General features: G+C 49.1%; 7 protein-coding genes across 7 annotated transcripts; 4 read left to right on the top strand and 3 right to left on the bottom strand.

Annotated features, from left to right (window-relative positions):
* Window positions 1–282: 282 nt before the first annotated feature.
* Window positions 283–1837, top strand: BO88DRAFT_392673 (NAD(P)/FAD-dependent oxidoreductase; the record flags this gene model as incomplete). The annotated part of the gene is made up of 4 exons (XM_025705071.1): window positions 283–514; window positions 570–859; window positions 929–1505; window positions 1567–1837. 4 exons carry the CDS (start codon window positions 283–285, stop codon window positions 1830–1832), a joined length of 1365 nt encoding a protein of 454 aa, XP_025560769.1. The 3' UTR covers window positions 1833–1837.
* Window positions 1838–1960: 123 nt separating this feature from the next.
* BO88DRAFT_467304 (HAD-like protein) lies at window positions 1961–2827 on the bottom strand (the record flags this gene model as incomplete). Its single annotated transcript, XM_025711511.1, has 3 exons — window positions 1961–2108; window positions 2165–2726; window positions 2788–2827. The coding sequence occupies 3 exons, from the start codon at window positions 2825–2827 to the stop codon at window positions 1961–1963; spliced, it is 750 nt and encodes a 249-aa protein (XP_025560768.1).
* A 319-nt stretch (window positions 2828–3146) lies between these two features.
* On the top strand, window positions 3147–4704 carry BO88DRAFT_467300 (metal-dependent hydrolase family protein; the record flags this gene model as incomplete). The annotated part of the gene is made up of 3 exons (XM_025711510.1): window positions 3147–3535; window positions 3590–3697; window positions 3759–4704. Exons 1-3 carry the CDS (start codon window positions 3300–3302, stop codon window positions 4702–4704), a joined length of 1290 nt encoding a protein of 429 aa, XP_025560767.1. The 5' UTR covers window positions 3147–3299.
* A 200-nt stretch (window positions 4705–4904) lies between these two features.
* BO88DRAFT_467292 (cytochrome P450) lies at window positions 4905–6860 on the bottom strand (the record flags this gene model as incomplete). The annotated part of the gene is made up of 5 exons (XM_025711509.1): window positions 4905–5387; window positions 5449–5796; window positions 5846–6066; window positions 6119–6419; window positions 6479–6860. The coding sequence occupies 5 exons, from the start codon at window positions 6858–6860 to the stop codon at window positions 4999–5001; spliced, it is 1641 nt and encodes a 546-aa protein (XP_025560766.1). The 3' UTR covers window positions 4905–4998.
* A 284-nt stretch (window positions 6861–7144) lies between these two features.
* Window positions 7145–8196, top strand: BO88DRAFT_467285 (SDR family NAD(P)-dependent oxidoreductase; the record flags this gene model as incomplete). Its single annotated transcript, XM_025711508.1, has 3 exons — window positions 7145–7422; window positions 7476–7891; window positions 7958–8196. The coding sequence occupies 3 exons, from the start codon at window positions 7145–7147 to the stop codon at window positions 8194–8196; spliced, it is 933 nt and encodes a 310-aa protein (XP_025560765.1).
* Window positions 8197–8238: 42 nt separating this feature from the next.
* On the bottom strand, window positions 8239–10205 carry BO88DRAFT_90432 (uncharacterized protein). Its single transcript, XM_025713244.1, has 4 exons — window positions 9906–10205; window positions 9779–9853; window positions 9000–9716; window positions 8239–8951 (listed from the first exon to the last, which is right to left on the bottom strand). The coding sequence occupies exons 1-4, from the start codon at window positions 10103–10105 to the stop codon at window positions 8330–8332; spliced, it is 1614 nt and encodes a 537-aa protein (XP_025560764.1). The 5' UTR covers window positions 10106–10205; the 3' UTR covers window positions 8239–8329.
* Window positions 10206–10439: 234 nt separating this feature from the next.
* Window positions 10440–12664, top strand: BO88DRAFT_392668 (Zn(II)2Cys6 transcription factor; the record flags this gene model as incomplete). Its single annotated transcript, XM_025705070.1, has 4 exons — window positions 10440–10499; window positions 10597–10691; window positions 10746–11625; window positions 11674–12664. 4 exons carry the CDS (start codon window positions 10440–10442, stop codon window positions 12550–12552), a joined length of 1914 nt encoding a protein of 637 aa, XP_025560763.1. The 3' UTR covers window positions 12553–12664.
* Window positions 12665–12699: the final 35 nt, after the last annotated feature.

Genomic DNA, 12699 nt, shown 5'->3' with positions numbered 1-12699 from the left:
CGAGATGGCCTTCCCTATTACATTCCTACTATAAACTATCTTTAAGCTTTCCCCTTTCATACCTCAGCGATAATGACCTTGATTGCCAGAGATAATCGGTGAAGCCCGAGCGAGCAAGCTTCCCCACCGCGATAAGCCGAAAGTGGAGTAGAGATCGGCCAACTGTCCGCTCTCATCTACCCCTACTGTCGTATATACAACACGGCCCCAAAGCATGACCCTTCAACCCCGCACAAGACAACGTGCGTTCTCGGTCAATCATCCGCACACTGACAAACAAACATGCCCGCCCCCGTCCCCAATTCCACCACCCCCTTCTGGCGCACCCATCCCCATCCTCTCGACCGCCACCGCAGTACCCCGGACCTCCCTACTGAATGCGACATCCTCATAATTGGAGCCGGCTTCGCAGGAGCAGCCCTAGCACATTTCCTCTACAAGGATAACCCCTCGCCACCCTCTGTGGTAATCCTTGAAGCACGAGAAGCATGCTCTGGAGCTACGGGTCGCAATGGTAAACTCATACCCTGCCCCTGCTACATCCCATCGCTCACTGACCACTCAACCAGGCGGACACCTCAAACCAGACGTCTACCTTAACCTCCCCAAGCATATCAAGAAGTACGGTGTAAAGGCCGCAGTAGAGGTAGCAAAATTCGAAGCCTCTCAAGTACACGCCGTAAAGGAGCTAGTCGAGACTGAGAACATCGACTGCGATTTCGTCCTCACCCGCGCGTGCGATGCAACCCTGGATGAAAAGCTAGCAAAAGAGATCGAGACCGCGTATGCAGAGCTGGTCAAGTCAGGTGTTGCTGATCTTAGAGATGTACAATTTACACCGCGCAAGGATGCTGAGCGAGTGCGTTTATACCCCCTCACTCACTCACCTTTCGCCCTACACTCAATACTGATTAGTTACTTTATACAGGTATCCGGCGTCAAAGGCGCCCTCAACTGCTTCACCTTCACAGCAGGCCACATCTGGCCCTATAAGATGGTAATGCATCTCCTCCAAGGTGTCGTTAACCGAGGCGCAAATTTCCAAACCATGACTCCTGTTATTTCTATCGATGAGAACCCTCTACCCGATGGTCGCTGGGTAGTACACACAGAAAGGGGGAATATAAAAGCGAAGAAAATCCTTCTTGCGACGAACGCATACACATCTCATTTGGCCCCGCAATTCAAAAACCACATTGTCCCGGTGCGCGGGATATGCAGCCGTATCGTCGTACCAGAAGGGAAGGTAGCGCCGTTCCTACCCCAAACATATAGTATCCGGTATGGGCCGTCCATGTACGATTATCTCATTCCGAGACCAGACGGGAGTATCATTGTTGGTGGGGCCAAGACAAAGTTCTGGACGGATAAGAAGCACTGGTATGATGTTGTAGATGATGGAAAGTTGATTGAGCCTGCCAAGACGTACTTTGATGGGTTAATGCAGAGACACTTTGTTGGCTGGGAGGGGAGTGAGGCGTACACGGATCGTGTGTGGACGGGGAGTATGTATATCCTCTTTAACCTTGTTTACCTCTGTGGAATGACTTTGCTGACTGCGTCTAGTTATGGGGTATAGTTCTGACTTCATGCCATATGTGGGTGAGGTGCCTGGGAAGCCGAATCAAACTGTTCTGGCGGGATTCTCGGGACATGGTATGCCGTTGATTCTGCTTTGCGCGAAAGCGGTTGCGCGCATGGTGAGGGAGGGTGTTGCGTTTGAGGATACAGATGTACCATTGGTGTTTCGGGTCACGAAGGAGAGATTGGAGAGTACGAAGAATGAGATTTTGGAGGGTTCGGAGAAGGAGCATTTCTCGAGCAGGTTGTGAGTAGGGTATGGGGCAAATCAAGATGTGATCTAGGGTATAACTGCGAAGACTATGCGTTCGTGAGATATAAGAGCAAAGGATGAGTGATTTCTTCGTCCATATCACTTATATATAAAAGGTTAGGCTGATTAATTTCTTTCCTCGGTCTCCATCGCAGCAGTAGCTGTAATAATCCCCTCCGCCATCGTGGGCAAACTATCCGCCTCAACGTCCATCTCGCCAAAAATATCCGAACATTTCTCCATCTCCCATGAAGACACCCATGCCCCTTTGAACCTACAGCATCCAAGTCAGTTGATCTCCTCATTGAACCCCCGAAAAGGAGCACTCACCCGCACCGCTTCGCCGCAGCCGCATCCCACATATGCGCCGCCGCAAACCAAGCCACCGACCCCTCCCCCTCAAACTTCTCCAACAAATATCGATATGACTCCGGTGCCGGCTTACCTACTCCGATAGTATCACACGACACAAAGTTCTCCTCTGGGAACTTCACTCCACCTTCAGCAAGATACCCAGCCACCCGGGACGTATCGCCTGAGGTCAGAGCCCAAACCGTGAACCCGGCATTTCTAAGCTTCTCAAAGCACTCTGCTAGCCCCGGACGGATCTTCAAGCCGCGATACGATGCAAGTAGATATTCGCGGTCTTCATCGGTGGCGAATTCACGTGGGTTTGGGATCCCAGCTTGCCAGAGTGTCCTGTAGAAGATGGAACGGAATACATCGAAGAATTTGACGTAGTGGGCTGAGAGACTTAGATAGGTGTATTCCTTTTCACCGGCTTCCATCCACGCATAGCCGAATAGACGGGGATTGATGTTATAAGTTCGCAGCTTGGGGCCGAGACGGGAGTCGATTGCTGAGAAGAAGGCGTCGTAGGAGACGCATGTTCCTGGGATGAATGTTAAAATCATCGAGGAATAAAGTGATAATTTTGTTGGGATTTTATTTACCTACTACATCAAAGACGACGTGTTTGTTTGTGGTTGCCATGTTATTGTAGGATATAGGGAATAGTTTCTTGTTGTGTCAATGCATATTTCCAAATAATTTCTCTTAATGATCTCAGATGAGTCTTCACACGCATTGGAGCTCCGGCAGATGAAGTCCTTTCGGTGAACCGCCGCAAGAGCGAGGAAATAGACGGGCTAAGCCGATCCTCTGGCTGTGTCTAGGGACTACCCCCACTTCAGACTATCTTATCACCGAGGAACCCTATCTCTTGAGCGGGGTCATCCAGACTCCGGATGATAGCCGATAAACAAACACCGCTGCAGGGGTGTATGAGGCACCACGTAAGCTCGGCGTTTAACGATTGCCTTCATGCTGCCTGCGCGTTGCTGCGACAGTCTATGCCCCTCGTTGCCATGACCCCTCATTCAACAACATGCGCTCAGGAGCCTCCAACATCAAACGATGAAGCTTCCCGTTGTCGAGCTCGATCCATGGGAAGGTAGACTTCGTTATGTCTCACTTCACGATTCATACGTCGTCATTGTTCGACCCGAAGCTCAAGTTATTCCGTCCCAATGTGTCTGTTACGGTTGATCCTGTCAGTGGACTCATCGTGCGTGTCTTCGAACGCGAGTCGACCACACTATTCCCGGAACTTTTACCGCCCGGCGATATAGACCTACGGGGAAAGTACGTGTTGCCCGGACTGGTAGACGCACACACTCATATCTTCCTTCATTCATATGAGTAGGTTCATTCCACGCATTATTACTCAATCGCAAGTGGTTTTGACCAAGTAAGTGAGGCAGGAGCACTTCAGCAGAAGCGCGATGAAAGCATAGGCGAGCGCATGGTCCGAGCAGTCAATCACTGTCGCACGGCATTGCTAGCCGGGTACACAACCTACCGGTATGCATGTAACCTTCATCCCACTAAATATGAAGAGGACAAATTAACTCACCCCTTTCAGAGACCTGGGCTCCGAAGGAATGCAAGACTTCGATGCCAACATCCGCGATGCCATCGCTCGAGGCCTTACTCCCGGCCCCCGGTTATTCGTAGCCACCAAAGTTCTCGCCAGCACCGGATCATTTGAATGCCGGACAGAAAACAGCGCCGGGGGCCACTGCCTCCCCTCCAGTGCTGACGCCGTAGACGGTGTTGAAGCATGTCGCCAGGCCGTTCGTCGCCGCATAGCTGCCGGCGCAGACATCATCAAGTTCTTCGCCGACTACCGCAGGAGAATCATGCGATATCCCCCTGCGCAACAACACCCGTATATTGCCGGGGTCTTGCATCCCCCAAAAGAACCGAATCCAGATTATATGGTGTTCTCAAAAGAGGAAATGCAGACGATTGTTGCAGAGGCAAAGTTGGCCCGCTGTCCGGTTTCTGCGCACTGTGCGACGCTCGAGGGTGCCATGGCTGCGATCGAGGCGGGTGTATCCACCATTGAGCATGCGTATTTCACTACGGACGAGTTGTTTGAGCACATGGTGGAGAAGGGCGTGATTCTGGTACCTACGCTGGCTATAGCGGAGAGGTTGCACTCGAAGCGGTTCGATCAGATCCTGAGTGGGGTCAAGCGGGCGCATAAAATGGGCGTAAGGCTGGCTTGTGGTGGGGATACAGGGACGTACCCTCATGGTGAGAATGTTCGAGAGCTGGAGCTCATGATCCAGGCGGGTGTCCCGGTGGGTGATGTCCTAGAGGCTTGTACGATTGGTGGGTGGGAGGCTTGCGGAGGTGATTTGTGCGGGAGACGGTTTGGATGGTTTGAGGAGGGAGCGCAGGCGGATATCATTGCTTTGTGTGGAAACCCAGTGGAAGATCCAGGGGCTTTGAGGGAGGTCGACTTTGTGATGAAAGACGCCCGAGTGTGGAAGATGGATGGTATGCCGAAGGGGATTTTCTAGCCTTCCTTGTCAAACTATATACTACTAGCTACTTGGTTATGGACAAGCGTTCAGTGCATGGTCCCCAATGTAGAAGCTGTAACTCAGGAGATCATGATAGAAATTTGTGTTATCTTCTCAAATCAAGTCCTCATTTCTCAGCTGCTGTTCCTAGCAATTACTACAGTTGTTTACGTCTGACATGTCTATCACTTTGTAATCGAATCCATCAAGAGTGTTCAACAAAGGAGCACCCGACTGCTTCCGCTAATTGCTTCCATAGCTTTCTCAAGAAAATATGCCTCCTTGTTATACTCATGGCTTCCCCATGGCCGTTGCAGCGGTCTCCGCTATAATAGCTGCGCACTGCTCTTGCGATCGCTCAAACATCCGCTGCAAGGCTTTCTCGTCCCTTGGTATGAACCGTATCTTGAAGTCTGACGCGACCGCATTCGATGCGGTCGGATCGCGTTTATAGTGCACGTAGTGTGTATTCGGCGGACTTTCTTCATCTTCTACCATTCTGAACGACACAATCAGACGAAGGATGGCCGCATAGAGAACCCGATTTGAAAAGTTGACCGCAGTACACATGCGGGAACCCGCACCAAAGGCAAAGTGATAAGGTGGAGGAATATCATCCTCTGCCTTTAGCCAGCGATCTGGTCGGAATTGATCCGCATCTGTGCCATATACAGCTTTGTCTGGAACTCCACAGGTTAGCCTAAGACTGGAAAGCAACAAAAGCAATGTAAACACTCGTACCGCGGCTTGCAGCTTGCGCGTTCACGTAGACGAGTACGCCTTTTGGAATCACAGCTTCTTGGTAAGTGAATTCTTTAAAGGTTTGGCGCGCTGGAAGAAGCTTGAGGGGCGGATAAAATCTCAGTGTCTCCTTTACAATGGAAGAGACATAAACACACTTTTCCTCAGATACACAGAGTTCGAATGCTTCTTCTGGTGAGTTATAGACACTCATTATGTCTGAGTAGGCCTTGTCTTGCATGTATTGCCCCTGTTTAGTTGACAGGACAGCGATTGCAATAATGATGGTCGAGAACACGGTCTCGAAGCCTCCTGACATTAGGCCACCAAGTATTGTTTTGACATCGACTAGCCATCATCAGCCGTAACTCATCTACATTTGACGGAAAGCACTTACGTTGTGTAAGACCATCTTGATTATCTGTCAATAATAGTTTGGCCACACACTTCCCATCTCCAGTCCGCAGTTGAAGGCTTTCGCGAACACCATCCAACATAGCTGCTAACCATTTATCTCGACGTTTGCGGACTTCAACAGCTGTGGCAGTTCTTCCTCTCTTCTTCCAATACCTCAAATAAGGAATGAAGTCTTGTGGGTTCGAGTTCGTAGATCGAAAGCTGTCAAAGTCAGAAGATACAGTGCTGAACTCGCAAAGGTCATTGACCTTACCTCGCAATAGTGCTAGCATCTTCAAGAATCTGGAGCAGTAGAGGATCGGTAATAGACTCGAATCGCGTCCCGTAGCAGAACATCATCATGATATTCAGCGCAAGGCGCTTCTGATAGATATGAGGTACAATACTAATGGTCCCATTCTGACTGTCATGATAGATTTGCGAGATCATCGAAAATATCTCTAGATCTAACATTGGTCTTAACTTCTGGATAGACGGGCCGGTAGTTAGGGAGCCGACAACCCGTCGCTGCTTTTTCGTCCGCTCGTCCCAAGGGCTTGTTCCGATCGTGGCAGCTATATATATTACTTAGAAATGGAGACAGGAATAGAAAATGCATAAATTAATTACATACCTGATGTTGCAGAAACTACCTTATGGAAGGTGTAGAACGATGGGCGGTCCAATGTCGCGGACTGATTTTTGATCATCCAGTCCCGGGCAGCATGAAATGAATTTATCACCACGGCTCGTCGCTGTCCCATTCGGATCTGGAAGACGGGCCAACTGAATTTCAGTGACCATATTTCTGCGGTGGTAGCGTGGTCGTTTCCCAACTGATACAGATGACCCGCCAGAAGCTCACCACCAGGAATCTCAGGAATACCTATAATTCTGGGGAAATCAACATAGATATAGCGTAAATATGAGAGGACCGTGATTGTAAGCACTCCTGTAGCCACGAGGCTTACAGTGGCGAGGTTACAAAGCCAGAAATGGTCTATTAGAGCAGCCATAGTGGACAGGGTTGCTGGTGTGCCAAATGACTGACAATGGTGATGACTTTGGGGGCGTTAAGACAGATTCATGGATGGCCTAGCTAAGGTACATGTGCGAAGCAACTCTTAAATTTCGATATGCAGGTCGGAGGAAGGCGTCGATGTGGGCCGAAACCTCGGGGATTAGCGAGCGGTTTTCAAATCATCTTAGGCCAATTCCCTCCTCATCAGGGATAAGTACAGTTGAATCTGCCATACATCGGCTAGTATCTCAAGTTTCTCACTGAGCCTTCGATATTACCATGGCAAGCACTTTGCGTCTGGAAGCGCTCTTCGAGGTTAAGGGCCGTTGGGTCGCCATTACTGGTGCAGGTGAAGTACCATCCAAGGAGAACAATTGGCTTAATATTGACATGTCGCTACCAGCTAGCGGTATAGGTCGTATGTTAGCGAGGGGTTGTGCAGTCAATGGGGCCAACACCATTCTGATAGACGTCAATGAGTGTTCCTTGGAGGCAGCTAAGACCGAGCTTCAGCAGCTCAGCCAATCTGAGGAGTTACCTCCAACCTCTGTAGTCACGTCTGTTCCCCACACATATCCTGCCATGACGGATTGTCTGAGCGATTGTATAGGATACATGAAGACCTTTCCAGCGAGGCAGGTGTCACAGCAGTCGTCGCCGCGATCAAGTCCATTCGCAATTCGCTTGATGCTCTCATACATTGCGCCGCAGTCCGTTACATGAACGATATCACTTATAGGCCTGGCGGCAGTCTGGACAACCTTGAAGAAGCGTCTCTGTCTGCACCCTATCACGGCTGGGAACAAACCTTTCGCCTGAATGTGCTTGCGCCATATTATCTGACTGCGGGTCTAGTACGCTTGTTAGGCACAGCAGCCGCGAGAGGCGACGGGCGAGGTTGCGTGGTTATGCTAAGCAGCCCAGCAAGTGTGCATAACCATCAATTTGTGCCCTGCTATCAGACGTCTAAAGCAGCAGTTGACCATCTTGTACGGATCATGGCTGCGGAGTTCAGAGACTACTACAGTATGTTGTAGCTCGTGGCACCGTTCATTGCTTATTTTCTACAATCTTATCTGATCTTATCTGCAGTCCGCGTCAACGGGATATCACCAGGCATTGTGCCTTCCGGAATGACAACAACAGATGCCAGTTCAAACCTCCATCTAGCGGCGGAAGCTCCAGCTGGCCGAGCTGGGAACGAAGAAGACATGGTAGGGACTATGCTGTGGTTAATCAGCAAAGCGGGCGCTTTTATGGACGGCAAGGTTGTCAGAGTTGAAGGTGGCAGGCTTCTTATTCTTCGAGGAGCAACATGTCATTCAGGTTGATCAGAGTAATTTCCAATAGCTGTATTTCAATTCATCTCTGTAGCAAGTTTCGACATAGCTGATTTTTCGTTCTCCCGAAATCCAAGACTCAATGCTTGCCTGCCACCGGGCTTGTCAGGTTGACATATGTGATTCAATTTCTTTGTTTCATATTGGTATGCAAAAGGTCCGTAATAATCTGCCAAGCATGAAGGTACGAATGACCACCCTTCCAATGAGAGCAGAACAAGGTTAGGATTTCACTGCATAAGATCAAGTCTCTGAAGTGCGATTGAAAGGTTTTCCATCTCTTCACTATAGCTGTCGCTATGGAGCATCCAGATATAAGGGCCCTTGAGCATGCTGTAATTGGTGATACAAAGCCTTCATCATTGAAGGCTACTCTGTGTGTGCTCGATAAGAGCTCTGCGGCTGCCTTGACAATTTTAAGTCTTAACGTTCTCATTCCTTTCCCTTGCTGGTCGTCTGGTTCCTGATAGCAAGTCACACATTGTTTGTGCCTAACGCAAGTGACTAGGAGGACAAGCCAGATTTCCTGTGACGCCGGGGCGGTATCTGCAATACGATCGGCTCCATCGATCAGTACTGACATTGGGCCAACAAAGGGGCAGCTTCCGGTGTCGTTAGTCCGACCAGTGCCGTATGTTGCTCGAAATAATTTTCTGTAGGTAGAAGATGGTATATCCTCTTCTGTTGCATTATATATTGTGTCCTCAATTGACAAGGTTGGCCGATTTGATATCGTCCGTAGTGACCTACTATGTATGAGCTAAGGTAGCAATGACGATGGCTGTTGTACCAACCCTTCAATGTCCCTAAGTACACGCATTAGGCGGGTTCTCATGGGATCATGCGATACTGCTTCCCCATTAATTGAGGTCTCGTTGGAAGACGAGGCGGTTCGGTTCCAGCCTAGCTGCAAGCACGTCCTTCGCGCTACATCAAGGAGTTCCCAGATAATGCCTCGAGTCGGATCGGCCATTTCGTATACAAGAAGGAGCAGAATAGCTTTCATAGAGTCTGCGTCGGCAGAAGATATAATTGGGGCAATGAAGTCATTTGCCCACTCACGGCATGTATTGGCGAACGGTCTCCAAATTGGCTCTCTGTACGACTTTTGGGTGGCGGAAATAGCGCAGGCCATAAGTATCTGAAATCTTCGCGTTTCAGGCAGCTTCCGTAGGTGCATGCCATCATAGCTCAAAATTCCGACGTCCAAAATGTCATATTTCGGGTGAACAAGGCGACAATAATCTTTTAGAAGGCCACGCACTGCACCGGGGGTAAGTGTGGACCTGTCAAGACGTGGAATGTCTGGAAATGAGAAGCTTTGCTCATCAACAGTCATCTTGTCATCCGTTTCCTGGCGTTGTGAAAGTACCTCGAGTGTGACCTCGACAATGCGTGATGGAAGTGAGAGGTCAATGTATAGATCTTTACCAGAGCCGGGCATAAGAACGAAGGAGGAGATTGAGGAAGGTTTTGTTGGGATGCCATCAGGAGTAGTCTCTATTAGGCCACTTTCACTCTCCAGGTCCGAATTAGCTTCATGCAGAGTGAAGTAACAATAGTGTGCTTTCACCTAGATGAGATCTGAGATTTTATCGCCAATTCAGAGTTCAGCTTCTCAATTTTATCCTGTAATGTCTTGAGATAGCTATCTTTTATGAGCTTTCGGCTGATTTATTGTTGGGTTTTGTCATGCAGACCATCGGGTGACATCTACTTGTAAAGCTTCATCTCGAAAGGTACATTCCACATCGTGCTTGGAGCAGTTTGCGCATGCTGGAAGCAAGGAGTCGCACTGGAAGATGTGCGTTAGTCTACTGTTAGGTGACGATTGCGATAAGGGAAGGGTAATAGGTACCTTAATCCTCCGGCTTCTGCAACGGGTACAAGTCGGCAGCATCTTTTCAAATGTTGTGCCCTCGTTATCAGCGACCTTTTCGCTTTAAGACACGTCTAGGGCGTCTTTAAGCACAGACCACTCCGATTGATCCCAATGTTGTTTGAGAGAGTCGAATTGAGTGGACTCGAGGCAACCCATCTAATTTCAATCTAGCATCATCACGGGGTGTTGTCATATTACGCTAAGCCTGGATGGGTTAGATAGACGTAGCTTGCTTTGGGACAATTGGTTGACCTTGTTCCTTATCAGGTGATGCGGGGAAATATGTGACTATTACTAGATATAGTAGTTGTTCTGTTTATCTTGCATCACTCTTGCACGTTGACCGCCCACAATGCCACGATCTAGGCGCTCGACTAAAGTATGTTCACGCTGTCGGAAACGCAAGACGAAGGTTTGATACCCTAATACTTTGTTCCAGTCATTCTTTTTGTTGCTGTATTATGCATGTGACATTCATACTCCGTCTCTAACACGGCGATGCACCATAGTGTGACTTCATCTTTCCAGCATGTACTCCGTGCAAACTCGCAAGCGTACCTTGCTTGGGCTTTGATCCCAGTTCTAAGGAGGCAGTCCCAAGGAGGTATGTATCTACACCTTGTCTGGGGATCATCTGGGACTGATTATGTGTCTCAAGCTTTGTCAAGTCACTCGAGGCTCAGGTTGAAGAGCTCGAATCACAGCTGCGCTCATTCAACGCCGCCTCCAATGATGTTCCGTATCTCATCACGACGGCCGTCGCGCAGGCTACCATATCCATTGGCCTCCCCTTTCAAAACTCGTTTCTCGGCTCTAAAGCCTCATCTTCATTGTTCTTTCGACCTTCCTGTCCCCCTTTGGCAATAGCCCGGGAACGGGTACAATATAATCCTGATAAGAACTTGAGCCTACAACATAACAATTACAATCATGGGGCGCCGATTAACTTACGTAGTGTTCCATTTTCGGCGATCAACCGCATGATTCGAAACTATGTTGACATCCACCTGCCCCAGTACCCTTGCGTGTCAGAAACTATGGTAAATGAAATACTCGACAGGATCCAGCGTCAGGATTTGAAGGACCCAAAGGCACTACCAATCCACCACGTGCCCACTGATGCTGGTTTGGGGCATTTCGAGTATTTTGTATTGCTTATCGCACTGGCAATTTCTGCCATGACATTGACATGGAAGGCCGATTATCAAGCTCGAGCGGCTTCAGAGTCTTTCTATAACGCGGCTTTGAAGCACCTACAGGCCATAACAGATCATAGCGAAATACAGGCACTACAGGTTTCTTTACTCTTAGCTCACTATGCACATATGTGCCCGGAGAGAGTAGACAATTGGACATGCATTTCTAACGCTGTTCGTATTGTCCTCAATCTGGGGCTCTATATGGAGTGCAATCAACTGATTCAAGGAGAGCCTTGTCAGCGAAGCGTACTATTTTGGGTAGCGTACGGTATGGAGAGGTCATTATGTACGAATCTCCGCCTTCCACTGTCATTTCCGGAGGAGGCAATCACGGTAAAGGTAGGTCTCTCAAACCCTGAGATTCTTTGGGAAACTCATAAAGGCCAGCTCCCCACAACAGAAAAGGCAAACCCCAATCCGGGTCACTCCACCAGTAAGCCGAGCAAGATGTCTGTGGCTTACCATATATGTCGGTATCGTGCATTAGAAACAGAGGTTCATAGAGTGCTTCACCTGGAAGAAGACTTAGCCAAGTTCGGCACTAGCACGATAGAAGACTGGATTGAGAGCATCACCCAAAGACTGAAAAGGTGGTACGAGAAGGCACAGTCATACACACAATATGATATGCTTGAATTCAAACATGTGCAATTTCACCATCTCATGGCGCGCATCCACCGGCCTACGCCCCGTCTAAGATTGAGGGGTCCAGACAACTGGAAGGCTGTGCTAGATGCATCATCAGTTTTGATTCAAGATTACCTCGCTCAGGAGCGGCGTCGGAGGCTATTCTATCCTTGGCATGGGGTGCACATTCTCTTCGAAACTGCAGTCATCTCGCTCGAGGCGTGCTGGTCAGCACGAAATTATGAGCCGCTACAAGGTAGAGCTCATACGATGTTACATACCTCGATCCCTCAATGTCTTCAGCTTCTCACCAATATCGGTGAGCGCTGGGGCGAGGCAGCCGTATGTGCTGATCGGTTAAGGCCGCTCGCTGATAATGTTAGAACCGCTCTCACAAATCCTGACACACTGTTGTTGGCCATGGTTGATGAGAGTATTATCACGGCAGAGATACTTGATTTACTGTTCACGGACGGGCCATTGTCATGGACCCGAGCCAACTGCGGAGACATCCTGTCGGGTCTGAGCGACAGCGATCCATTGCTAAATAGCATGGCGGATGACAGTCTCGAACTCTTCTCGTGGAATCCCGAGTGGGATATCATGCCTGCTGGCTCAATCCAGGGTTATGAGCTTTAACCGAAGTTATTACCTCTACTACGATGGTCGTTTTCTTTAGTCGTTTTCTTGTCGATGAGTATCTTTAACCTAACATACCATGCCTGATTGGACTGAAATGACTTTCCGTTCCTCGCTCTGGCATGGTTACGCAACGAGGCAGATTTA

This window comes from Aspergillus vadensis (assembly GCF_003184925.1).
Source record: "Aspergillus vadensis CBS 113365 unplaced genomic scaffold BO88scaffold_19, whole genome shotgun sequence".
Lineage (NCBI taxonomy): Eukaryota > Fungi > Ascomycota > Eurotiomycetes > Eurotiales > Aspergillaceae > Aspergillus > Aspergillus vadensis.
This window is presented reverse-complemented; position numbering and strand designations above follow the sequence as displayed.